The 13,571-nt window shown below is 41.5% G+C and overlaps 1 protein-coding gene across 3 annotated transcripts in view; it reads left to right on the top strand.

Annotated features, from left to right (window-relative positions):
* Positions 1 to 13,571, top strand: part of ANKFN1 (ankyrin repeat and fibronectin type III domain containing 1) — a 132,958-nt gene that overhangs the window by 103,530 nt on the left and 15,857 nt on the right. For all 3 annotated transcript variants that reach the window (XM_017812026.1, XM_017812028.1, XM_017812029.1), the window contains 6 exons: positions 1,073 to 1,205; positions 1,818 to 1,934; positions 5,572 to 5,787; positions 7,901 to 8,067; positions 9,527 to 9,677; positions 11,478 to 11,646. In XM_017812026.1, coding sequence (XP_017667515.1) covers positions 1,073 to 1,205; positions 1,818 to 1,934; positions 5,572 to 5,787; positions 7,901 to 8,067; positions 9,527 to 9,677; positions 11,478 to 11,646 — 953 coding nt within the window. The remainder of the gene's footprint in view (positions 1 to 1,072; positions 1,206 to 1,817; positions 1,935 to 5,571; positions 5,788 to 7,900; positions 8,068 to 9,526; positions 9,678 to 11,477; positions 11,647 to 13,571) is intronic.

The following is a 13,571-nucleotide window of genomic DNA, read 5'->3' as shown; positions in this document are numbered from 1 at the left end:
TAATAGCAAAAAGCACCTTAGAAATCTGTGTGAAGATGCCACTACCAGTGCAAGAGCAATCAGACAGAATGAACCTGATAAAATCACACCCATGTGAGACTGACAGGGAAATAAAGCTCCAGCCCCGACTGAAATCAGCAGAATCTGTTCACTGTTACTCTTGGAAATGGAGCCAAACTGTAACAGAGTGAAATATTCTGTGCAAAGTGCAGCTGCTGAGGTATTTGGGAAGCACTGCCTCTGTTGCTGCTCAGTAATGAAATTGTGACATTTATTTCATTCATAACATAAAGTGCAGAGCTCAGATAACACATTTGAATAGTCCACTGGCAACAAGCTACACATGCAGAATTCTCTGACAGGTTTGCAGTCCAGTGTGACCCAACCCTCAGCCGTGATAATTTAGCAACTGGAAGTTGCTTATGCTGGAATTATTTCTTCTTTCATTGCCAGAGTGTTCAGTTTGCTTTTTCTCCTTTGTATTTTGATAAGAGTTTGATTCTTTCAGAAGAGCTCTCCAGAGTCTTTAAATTCCCTACGGCCACTACTTAACCTATGTAACTAATTGCAAGGGTAAATATTGAGGGGAATGATCTCTATAAACAGTTTTGAAGATATGTTGGCCAAATTACACTCAATTACACTAATGTAAATCCATAATAACCCACCTGATCTCAATTGAGTTACCTCAGATTTGCTCTGAAGTAAACACGGGCAGAACTAAGCACATTAAAGATAAGTTTTAGTAAAATTTCTGATTTCCAAAGGGCATAAAGCCCCCATTATGTACTGTGTACTCTGGCAAAATTCTCACTGAAACTAAATATCAATGGCTTGCACAGATTCATAATTTCTTAGATTCACATAGTCTCACATCATCTAAAGTGATAAGCTTCCCAAATATTATTCAGAACTCACTGGCTGAAGTTGCACGATCTATAGAACACAGAATTTAAGACCAGATGATTCAATCTCTCTCCTCAGAACCTAACATCTATGATTCTTTGACTAAATTTGGCATGGATGTGAATAGACATGAAAGGTGTTTGATAGTGTTTCCTTCTCTCTTTAGGGGACTCTACTTATGTGTTATACTTTTTTACAAAGACAATTTGTTAGTAACCAATGAAGATCAAATCCCAATTGTGGAAATCGATGACTCTCACAGTAGTTCAGTTATGCAGGATTTCCTGTGGTTCACAAAGGTAACGGGAGTCTAATTTCATATATTGCTTCTGCAAATGTTGCTAGCAGTGCCTAGGCCTCAGCTCATCATTCTGAATACATGAAATGATATCATTAACAAGCGAAATGATGAAGTGCTTTATCGCTCATGTTAAATGCAATTTTCACAAACCATTTATGTGGACTAAATTCTGACTGGGTCACTGACAGCAGCACAATTAACTCTCCAATGTACAATCCTACATGAGTGATTGCTATGTGGGTACATAGAGCTTTTATGAACGTTTAGAGAAAGAGCCTAAAGAAATAACTAGAAGCTTTAAATTTGCTACTCTGGCTGTGCCATCACTCAAGTTGTCTTCATGCTATTCTTTCTATACCCCAAAAACAATAAATCAATTTTGTGCAATAGTCCAAAATCAATTGAAACAGGTACCTGACACTTACAGAACACCTTCTGTGTCTGAGTCCGTATCTGTGTCATGTTTATCCAGGCAGATCTTTCCCAGCCACAGAAACTCAAAACAAGTGATACCCACTGATTTTTCCAAGTCCAAAATGCTGTTTAGCTTCATTTCTGCTTTTGTAAGTGCTGAGAACAAAAACTGATGGAACTGGATATGTTTTTGCAGTTGTCTTGCATGTGGGATGACATCAGGTGGCTGAGGCAGAACATGGCTGTGTCCGTGTCCTCATCCACAGCCCTCCAGGCCAGGCAGAAGATGCTTTCAGCAGCAGCACAGCTACAGGTGGGTTCCCTGGCATATTCTTGGCTGTTAACTCAGTGACTTTCTGATCTCCAAGGCACAGTGCTGCCAGCTGTCCCTCCAGCCTGTTTTTTGGAGCAGCATTATCATCTATAGAGAAATGAAGCACTGAGCCCCTCCTGCCAGCTGGGAGCAAAGAGTTACATTAAAAGTGAGGAGGAGGAAACACAAAGGAAAGAAACAGCAGTGGCAGATGAAGAAACAAACAGATATGAACCAGTAAATAATGACCACAGACAAGCCTGTGAGTTTGCAGGTTGGGAATTCAAGAGTTATAATCCTAATATTTGCTGCGCTTAAGCCTCTTATAGGCCTATTCGTTATTAATTATTAATCTATTAATGAAGCATTTAAACTCTGGGTAAGATTCAGCACTCCCTTGTGCTGTATGAGGACCTGCAGCAGTAGGCAGCTTCTGTCCCTGACAGGAAGGACAAACACACTGCTGAAGTTGCCAAAATATGCTCTTTATTCACCCATGGCTCACAAACTACTCAAGCACAGCTTCTAGGGCAGAGTTACACTGTCTGACAGACAGGATGGCCCTGGTGGTGTGGATTGTCAGTGGGGAAATAAAAACAAATCTTTCATTAAGTTCTCCATTGAGCTGCCAAAATTTTTAGGTTCAAATGTCCCTTAGTGCACAGAACAAGTCAGACACCTATTTAGACCCTTAAAAACAGAGCCTAAGAGAGATTAAGTGGTGCACAGATCTTGCCAGTGGTAAGGACAGCAGCACTACGTGTACAATTCATGCCATGTGTTAAAGGCATAGCAGTGACTCTCAGGATTGTTCTAGTCCAACCTCTGCTACAGATACAACCTGAGTCACTTAAACCTTCTGTGTCTGTGCCCACTACTCGTTATGCAAATAGAAATTATCTCCAGAAGAACATTTTGACATTTATTGTAAAGCTTTGAAGGTGCTTTCATGATACCATAAAATCTCTAGCTGGAAGGCAGATATTTTCATTAAAATATTTGCTTTTATGGGAAAATACATTTTCAAAAAACTGTGTGCACAACCCTTACAGGAAAAAAGTATATCCAGGCCTCACTTTCTGCTACCTTTTGCTCGAGTGGAGGCACCAAAGCTTCCCAGAAGTCTGTGGCACAGCCATGGAGTTAATGAAGATCCTCATGGCTGGGCACGTGTTGGCCACACGTCATCCTGCAATAACCTGCTTTACAGCAGCTCTGAGAGCCACACACTTTGGGGCCAGTATTAGGAATATCCATGTGGGGTTTTGTTTTACATCTTTTGGCAAGGCACGCTGCACAGGAGAGCAGCCTTCCTGGGCAACCACCTGTCTTGACTGATTTCCCCAAAGTGCCCCGAAATATAAGGAATGCCAGCCTGCTGCACCTTTATTGGAGGACCACCTGTGTGAAGCAGCAGCTGCCTGTCAGTCCTTGGAGCTGTCACCAGAGAAAGTTTTAACTGTATCTGCCCAATATTCCCTCTGGTGTGGTTGGCTCAGCTCAGGTAGCACATATTCCTGGGGTTAGCTCAGCTCCATTCCCTCTGTGCAGATTCCCTTTAGCAGAGCACTGCCAGCCTGCATGGACTGCGCTCAGGGATAACCAGCATTCCCAGTACATCCTGTTATTATTTGTTACCAGGGATGCAAAGCCCTGAGATACAGCAAATGTGCCCATGTGGTGTATTGCTCTGCTGAATTTCTGGGAAATTTATTGCCCTTAATGTCTGTTCTTTTAGCTTGGTCCCCTGATGAACACAGGGATTGTCACCAATCTGCCAACCTCAAACGGTGTGTGGCCTAATGGGATCCACCAGCGGAAGGATCTCAATAAAGTTTATATGGTTGAATACATTTTATTGAGGAAGTTAATAGACTGACTCCACAGGAATTTAGGACAGAATGGAAAAGATCAGTGACAACACAGCTGCTAAGGGACTAGATCGGGAGATTCAGAGACAACAGGGACTGCAACTTTGCCTGTTGTTACCACCAGACAACTAAAGCAAACAAAACACAAGTGATGGGGTGCCAAGCTGAGCAGACACAAAACTTTTTTAGTCTATTAATCAGTCCCACACTGATATTAGTAGGCCCCCTGTTCTCTGTGCTGGAATCCATTCACAACACACACTCAGTGACAGTAAAGAGCTGTTTGTTTTCATCTCGGCACATTCACGTGTTGCAGTGATTAATATGACAACTAGATGGCTACGTCTGCTGCAGTGACTTGTCCTAGCTGGAGACACATGGATTAATACAAAATGTACACTCAAGACAGCCAGTGTTAATCAGAGATGGAGGCAAACCTCAAAAGGCACAACAGTTAAAAAAGGCAGAGGGGAGGTGCTGTATAGACACCAACAGTCTGCCCTGGAGAGGGATGGATAAAGCTAAAATTATTATGCCACATAAAGGGCAGTCACTGTGCTGACTACCTAGAGCTTATAAACAATTTAATAATACAGTTTATAAGTACATATTGCCTGCTAAGTACAGATAAATAATTTCAGGGTAATCTCTCAGTGCACAATGTCATGGTTAATGTATAGCACTTCCCTAAACATACAAAGTCCTTCACTGTGAATTCGAGTTCTCATTTTAAACTATCCCTCTCCCTTATCCAGCTTACTGTAGATCTCTTGAAAAATCACAAAGTAATGAGCATATTTTAAATGTTAGGCATTTTTCTTTAAGACATCTGGGAATCTCTTCAGTGGCTGGTCACTGGATTGAGTGTGTTTGCACCTATAAGCAGATGCCTTACTGTGTGAGGAAAGGGATTTTGACCAAAATATGTATTTTATGTGGAGCCTTTTAAAATTACTTTTCTTTAATCCTCACATATTTTCCTGGAGAGCTTTGCCCTGGTAGTTTTGTTAGTTTCTGCCTGTTTTGTCTAGCACATTCTTGGTATCTGAAGTAAAAGCAAAAGGGTCCGTGTCTTTTCGAATCCTGTGTTTCTTCACAAACACACTCCACAGTTAAGCTACAGAATTATTTACATTCAACACAAATATCTCTTGCTTTTGTTCCTGAAAATAGTCTGAATAATTTTAAAACAGGGAACAGAAAATAGAGATTACAGTTAATGGAGAAAACATTTGAAGTGTCCGTTATGAGTGATTTGGGGAAAGAGGAAGAATTTTATATAATCTCTGACATTTGGTTCTGGGGAGGTTCAGATAAACACCAAGCTCCTCAGTAAATTCAAATTAAAGAAGTCACCACTGGACTAACATTGAGTGCTTCCGAAAATTGCATCCTTCATCTTTACATGACTGAGCAAAAATAGGAAGTTCAGCCCAAATAAGTGAATTACTTTGCAGCATTTCCTTTACAAAGGCATTGGGTTGTAATAGTCTTTCTGCTGTTCTCCATTAAACATTGGACTAAACCCTGCTGGACCAAATACACTGGAGGACCCACAACTCAATCCACAAACACAACCTATGGAAAAACTTTTCCTTTTGCCACTAAATGATCCGACTGCAGGGCAAGGGTTTGAGAAACACCGTGTGTCCAGTTTTTATTGAAGTCAACAGGACTGATGTCAGCGAGCACAAAGCTAAGTTTAAAAAAATACTCGCCTACTATGTGATAAATAACTTCTATTTTATAATTTGCTTGTTTTCTAGAATTTGCTGGGAACTCACAACTTAGGCAGAGTTTTTTATGAACCAATCAAGGATCGACATGGCAATATGCTGATAGTTACTGTAAGAGAAGTGGAGAGTCTGTATTCATTTTTTAATGGCAAATGGATGCAGGTATCCAAACTACAAAGCCAGAGGAAATCCCTTTCAACTCCAGAGGAGCCAACAGCATTAGACATCTTGCTTATAACAATCCAGGTAGTGCTTTGCTTCTCTTACTGTATGTTATTTGCTTTTGTAAAGCCTGTGCCAGAGCCCTGACTTTTGGAAGCGTCTTGTAGAATTTTAGGCCAAAGTCCAGTGCCCAATAAAATTAATGGCAAGGCTCCCACTGAAAGCAAAGACTTATATTACTTCCAGTGGGTCTGGGATCAGATCCTTAATATGCAAAATATCCAAGAGATTCAAAAGAAATTATTTCAAAGTCCTAGCAGAGAATAGCAGTTTCTATCAGTTTCGGGAAACCACGCTATGGAATTCTGTAGCAAGGGATATAAAAAGCTTTAAAATTCTCTGGGATGTTCTTAAGCACCTATACAGACACTTAGAATTTCTACACTCCATAAGATTTTTCCATCCAACCTTGAAAACCAAATCTAGGTTTTAAACTTTACTGTTCTACTTAATAAACTTGTTCTGTGGGGTTCAGGGTTCCTTGGAGCCTGGTATAGTTGCTAAAGAATTCTTTACTAACCATAACCCACCTTTAATTTCTGCATAATGTGCTCCTAGACTTACAATTAGGAAAATACCAAGGTAAGGACTGATCTTGGAAGTTGCTTGGCATAGTCAGTTCAGTTCCCAAGACTGAGAGACAGGGGGGTTCAGCCCTTCAAGAATTGGGGTATCTGTAAATTCAAATTAAACAGTTTGTTAAGATTAATACATGTTTTCTGTAGGTAACAGCGACCTACTTCTCATATCAGTAGCCAATCTCCCTAAAAATCAGTTGCACAGTTACCCAAAATGCAAGAAAAATTGTCATCTTAGTCCCTTCTTTAGCACCCTCAAGAAGAAGATGACTTGCTGTGGTTAATTTTTGAATTAGAGGCACTTTCTCAGGCAGAGACTCTGCTTTTCATACCAGGAAGTGACAGGCAATCAAAATACATGTTACCAGGTTTTAGGAACATTAAAAAATTTCCAAAAGACAATAAAACTTACCTGATCTATGTTAGATTTAATGTATTAAAGTGTGTTAAAGGTGTAGAAAAATGTCAATCTGGGCAAAAGTTTTATATTAGGAAAAGCAAAATACAGGCCCGATCAGATTTCCACAGAGATCCTAGTGGAAAAAATGTTCCCCTAATGGTTTACACATTCCTATCTAATGCCCACCCTTTCTTCTATTACTTGTTTAATCATCGAATGGCTATTTTGTTCATGAAGTGCTTGTGAAAATGAGGGTCTAATTGCACTGGTCAGAGCCAAGCATAGCACTGGCAGATAATTTGATGGTTCCAAGAGCAAAGGCATAAGGCCAGGTGTCTTAATCCTCACCCACTGCAGAAGCACACACTTCTCAGGATGGCAGCAGACATCACTTTTTGGGTAGTTCTGGGGGACTGCTATACCTAGCCTTAAAAATGTCTCCTGGCCTCAGCAAATACACCATCAATACTCATTTCTCCTACGCTCCATTTGTTGGTAAGGATATTTGCTCAGAAAACGTTGCCACTAATTAAATTCTGTAAAAAACCAAGCCCCAGGCTCGCAGGGAACTTCCTGGTGACAGCAGGTGATTACAGAACAGGTTTTGGAGAGCTGGAGGCTGGGATTTCTCTGGGGACAGTCCTGGCTCAAGCAGCCACTCTCTCCCACCTGCCCCAGGTGACAGCTTTTCCCCAGTGCTCTGTCTGTGCAGCCTTGCACCAAAGCTGAACCAGGGAACTGCTCTGCCTGAAAAACAACTGCTCCTCTTCCCAAGCTGTTTTTCAGAGGAATCAGTTTCCTGACCCAGCTCACTGCTGAAATGATCAGACAGGAGGCAGAGGTGGGGGTTATTTAAGCCAGTTTAAACACCACAGTTGTAGAAGAGTGAAAGCCCAGGTTGTTAGAGCCAATTCCTGCATGACATGGAGAGCTTAGGGATCCTGTGTATGGCTTTAATTAAGAAGTTGTCCAAGTGCATCCACGCTACCAGGGATTATTCTTATGCTTAAGCATGTGCTTAAATGCTTTGCGAATTGGGAACACACTTGAAACAAAAAGACGGCTGTAAAAACATTTGTTGCTTTTTGATCTGAAACTCTTCTGCTTATGTGGAAAAAAAATATGAGATTTTTATGTAGGCCTGTTTCCCTTAAAACAGGACATACTTTCCTATCACAAACGAAGTCAGCAACGCCTCCCTCCCGGCCTGTATCTGGGTTACCTTAAACTCTGCAGTTCTGTGGATCAAATCAAAGTGCTGGTGCTGCAGAAGTTGCCCAATGTCCTGTGTCATGTTAAAATCCGGGACAACAGCAATGTCTCCAAGTAAGTAAATAGATATATGTATTTACACACACACACACACACAGAAGAGAGAAAGAAAATTTGTTTTTAAGTTTGAAACAACTGATCAAATGTAAACACCAAGGCAATTCTGCCATTGCAGAGTTGTGGGTGGCACAAAGGTTTGGCTCAGGTGTGTGGCACAAAGGTTTGGCTCAGGTGTGGGCCATCCCAGAGATTGGCTCTGAGCTAAACAGGTGCAACTGTGTTTTCCCAGCAGTCTGAAGGCCAGCCCAGCACATGTGCACATGATCCTATTGGTTTCTAAGGATGGCATTCCATGGTCATTCAAATTCTGCACAGGGGTAATGACCTGTTCATAAGATCACAGCCTGCAGCCCCGATTTGGCCTCCAGTGGATTCAGTGCCACCCTTCCTGTGGATTTGCACTGACCACAGACTACTGGTGTGGGTGATTTTCCTGTTTATTCTCTTGTGTCATACCTGGTTTGTCACTCTAAACCACAGCAAACACACAGCAACTGAAAACCATATTTACAAATGTGACCAGCCAATGAACTGCTGCGCTCTGGGAAAGCCATTTTCCCTTTGTCCACACCTTCCCTTATCCACTGGCAAGTGCACTGTTTGTACTGCCTGGTCCTTGCCTAGTGGGCAACATATTTAAGTGGCTTTTTTTTCTGGAGCTTTTTAATCCCGTGTAATTTCAGAAACCAGCTGAGAATTTTGCATGAGGAAAAAGGAACTGGATATCTACATGGATAACAAGGATATCCAGAATGTAGTAGTTAATACTAACAACAATGTTGGAAGGAATATAAAGCCTAATGCTTCAGAGTTTATAACAATCCCTGACTCTTGAAGTTTAAGACCAGATCTTTATTTAGGAGCAGACTGTACCACATCTATTACTTGTCTTGTAGTGGGATTTCCTGTACAGGTTTTTTTTCCTTGAATGTCTGATTCTGGCTGCTTTTCAAGACTGAATACTGGGCAGGGTGAATTAAGGATTTGATCCAGAGAGATAATTCCAATGTTTATCAGGTCTCAAATGGATATATGTTGAGCAAAGCAGGAAGTTCTTTGGCTGCAGTGAGTAGAAGAGAGTGCATCACAGAGATTAAACTGTCCACTAATTGTTGTCATTTCTAAAGCATGTTTTTTAAAAGCACTGTAGTAAATAGGGAACAAAGAATATGAAAGAGAAAACCTGGAGTGAGAAGACCTAGTGAAATATTTCAAAGGCAGTTGGACTTCCAGAGGCTTGCAAGGCATGTTCAGCCTGGTGTACATGTGCTAGAAAAATTAAACTTTTCAAAGTTAGATTTTTAGCCCCAAACAGTTGAGATTGCACAGGTTTAGAACGTTTGGGTATATGAGGATTAAACGATCAACAGATCCCAAATGCACATACACTGAATTCCTGCTTGTGCACTGAACTTTTGTTATATTTCTAATTTTAACTTGACTCAACATACAGAGATGAGTGGGAATGGATCCAAACACTTTCTGGCTCAGAATCTGTGGAAAGTATGGATCATACTTCAGACTGCCCTACTCAATTGTTCTTGTATGAGCTCCAGACGGCAGTGAAAGCTCTCCTCAAACAGATCAATCTACCTCTGCATCAGGTATTTGCCTTTGTGGTATTTATCACCTTTTTAAAAACTGATTCTTAAGAACACACCTAAGAGCTACAAACTGTGTAACTTGCAATTAGGGATTCAGTGTCAGGGCTACAAGGCAAGCAAAGCAGAGCAGTTTTGTATTCTGTTATTTTAAGTGTGTGGAGGGGGGGACATCTCTGACAAACAGCTTCCTGGATATTTGAACATATAAGGATTAAGAGACAAACTTCAATTAGCTCCTATTTTTGCATCTTTTAGCTTATTTGTGACACTTCAGGGCAGGTGCAAATAAGCACTCCTGCAGGAAACTGGTAGTTCTGAGCACCTTTACCCAGCTGACAAAGAAAAATATAGTTATTTTTCCAGGCAAGCAGGGCAACTGACTGTTGTTTGGGAGCTTCAGAGTGAGGTTGCATGAAAGGCCTGCTAATGACACAACATTTTGCTGTTCTTTTACACCCAGATAAATGTAGCACTTCTAAAACACATATCTCCAGACCTCCAGACTGCTGTGGGTGAGGAGAGGTATCTGGCTTCTGGCTTTACATTTAGGTACAAGAAATGCTTATGTGAATAAATAAAGTCAGGGAGGAGGACCTATGATGTGAAAGATCTGTGAAAAAAATAAGAAGTTTGTTTCTTGTTTACATGAAGTCCATTTTATTTTGGTCTACAAGGGTAAAGAGGTCTTAAAGTAGAAGTAAATCATCTTTATATTCACTTCGAGGTCTGTCAGTGCAGCTAGAAAGATGTGGCCTTAAAATAAATTAATCTAGTTCTACATTTCTTGATTTTGAAAGGTTTAGGCTTTGCTTTTAAAAAGGAATCCATCAGTGCTGTACCTTCTAGCCTGGGAAGAGCCAAGTAAGACTCAAGTAAATCCAAAATTAAGACAGATGGTGTGCTGCCTTGTGGTCAGTCACTCTAATTCAATAGGGCTCTGTACAGGTCTCTATGTTACTGTATTTGCTGAGAGGTTATAGCTTTTGTGCCTCTTTTTTCTTTTTCTTTCAGAGTTAGGGACTAAAATATTTAAATCACTGTGCAATATGTTCCTGAGGCTGCAGCTCAGCCAAGCATTTGAGCTCATCTATCGTGCATGAGAGACAGACATCAACATGACCTTGCAGTTCAACACAGTTGCAAATGGTTTGATGGCTCAGGACCAAACTTTTATGTTAATGAATTGAATTTTTAATTCAACAGATTTGCTGATGTGTTTTTATTATTTTTGTGGTGAACAGGAGCAGGGGCAGTGACACTGGTGCACACCCAGGGTGCAAAGCAGTGCTGCACACAGTGGCTCTGAGCAGCCTCAGCCCAGCTCCTGCCTGTGCCATGTTCTCCTGCTGCAGCACTTGTTAAACCTTTTCAGTGCTGTGTTGAGGGAGAGCTGCATATTTCTCTTAACCAACCCTAAATTGAATCTTAAAGGTTTTTAATTGAATCCATTTTCATGTTTTCACATAATTATGCAATCATAATCTTGAAAAGCACATGGCATGTGATCATTTTCTGCCTAATAAGAAACATAAATGTTGTTTTCAGGGGGGTTGTGCCTGCGTGTGTTGTTTTAATGTGGAACATTGCAGCTTTAAATCTTTATTTTATGTAGTGACATGAACCCACATTTAGACCCGACTCCCCCCTCACCCCCGCCCCAAATATTTATGTTTTATAAAAATTCCGAGCTTGATGTTGTGCAAATTTTCTTTAATGTTTTATATCATTTGGGGTGTTGTTTATATAAGTGCCATGTTGTAATTCTCTCCTATTTCTTCCCCCGCGCGTGTCCCTGTACAGGCAAAGCACTTCCGTCTGTACACACAGGAGGTGTTGGAACTGGGTCACAATGTCTCCTTTCTTCTCCTGCTCCCCGCCTCAGACGACGTCTGCACTGCCCCAGGACAGAATAATCCTTACACCCCACACTCAGGATTTCTTAACCTCCCTCTTCAGATGTTTGAACTCGGTATAGTAGCTTGCTTCACCCAGAAATATTAACCCAGTCTCCTTATAATAAAATCACAAAGTTGTATCTGTTTTCCCCCTTGTCCCAGTGGAGAGTCAATAAATCACATGATGGCTTTGGCAACAACACTACCTATAACTGTGTACAAGTTACAGAGGGAGCAGAGTGGTTAAAGCATATACTGTAGCCATCGTTATTGAAATGCAAAGCAGAGAGCAAAGCCCACAGTTATCCAGTATGTGTCTATAAGCTTATTTGGAAGATGATGTTCTTTAAAAAACAGAACCACACAACACAGCAAGGTTGGAGCCTGAAAGGAGATGCAAAAAGCATCCCTCTGAGTTGTCAAGGGGATAACCACGGGTTCTGTAATGAGAATATTTGCAGTTCCCGACTGCCGATGGTCCCACTCAAGGTCTGACTCCCTCACAACACCGTGAAAGGTCTGAATAGGTTTTCCCATGTGAGGGTCATCTTTTTCCTTTTCATTCCTGGAAAAATGCAGGAGACTGTCCTATTGCTGTGGTGAAAGACAAGCTTGGTGTGAAAAATGCCAAAGCACTGGATTTGAATCTCTTTCTTTAGGGAGCACATCCTGCACTGTAGCAGATTCAGCCCTCTTGTTCCACTGCCTTGCTGACTGGGTAAGAATTCCCCAAAACAGAGTTTTCCAGCTGTTTCACAGGAGGCATAAGATGCTTTAGCTTCAAGGTCCTCTATTTCTCATTTCTTCTTCTTTGGTCCACAGAGAAAAGAAAGGTTCCACATAAAAGCAGCTCATAAAGACTTAACAGTTCTTTTTAGAAAGAATATTATATTTAAGTATGGGGACTGCTGAGCCTTTCACATCAGTCTGCTCTGTTTCCTTCTGGCCTGTAAAACTGGGTATCTTTCCTTCACTTGCCTTCAAGAAGAAAGATATGAACCAAAAGTGATGGAGTTGGTACACCAGGAGCCACTACACAACAGGCCTCTTGCAGCAACTGTGTCCTCAGCGATGTCTCTCTCAGGTGTTATGTGACACTATTACCTTCCTGTCTCTGTATATCAGTGCTATATTTATATATTAATGGGGGGTCTTACCATGCCTATGTTTCTGCAGTCACAACAGATCCATGACCCACCATCACCCAGCAACACAAATTTCATTTGGATCAGGCAGGAATACACGACTGTATTCATGCCACATCAGCCACAGCACACAAAGTGGTGCCTGTGACAACCCTGGGGGTTTGTGGTGGCTGTGGGAGGACAGATGCCAGCTGAGCTGCCATAAAATTCTGAGGGGTACAGCCACACAATACATGGTGTAGTCTGCCAAGGAAAAGTTACCCCTTCAAAGGAAAACTAATGTAATTGAACATGAAGGGTTAGTTCAGTGCTTTGGGTCATGTCCCATGGCTGCAGTGCCCTAAAGCCAGACTTTTGTCTCCTGCCCTGCCACCCTGAGGCCTGTTGCCTCTGTGTTTGGAGCACATCATTTCTCCTGGTCAGAGGGGACGGCTGTGTCACTGTGCAAATTAATGCGTGAAGCATATTAATCTCTGATGAAATTAATCTCCACTCTAGAGGTTGTGCAGACTATTTAACTCTCGTTATGTGGCACAGAGGCCACAGGCAGGAGCCACTCTCAATTCTGGAGCACAGTCTGCATTGGGCTGGCAAAGCAACAGGTACTGCCTGGGGTGATGTGGTGCAGGTAAACACGCAACAGAGACATCTCTCAAAAGGAATTCCAGGTGCAGCCCTCTCTGTTCAGCAGTGTTGCTACAGTGGGAAAGCAGTTCATGGTGGAGAAAACAATATGGAAATCTGAATTTTATTTTTGAGTGGTTTTTTTTCAGTAAGCAATCCCCTGGCCAAAGGCAGACGACATTTCTATATGACTTATTATGTACGTATCCCTGATGTTCTATAAAGTGACT

This window comes from Lepidothrix coronata, unplaced genomic scaffold (assembly GCF_001604755.1).
Source record: "Lepidothrix coronata isolate B3197 unplaced genomic scaffold, Lepidothrix_coronata-1.0 Scaffold34, whole genome shotgun sequence".
Taxonomy (NCBI): Eukaryota; Metazoa; Chordata; class Aves; order Passeriformes; family Pipridae; genus Lepidothrix; species Lepidothrix coronata.
This window is presented reverse-complemented; position numbering and strand designations above follow the sequence as displayed.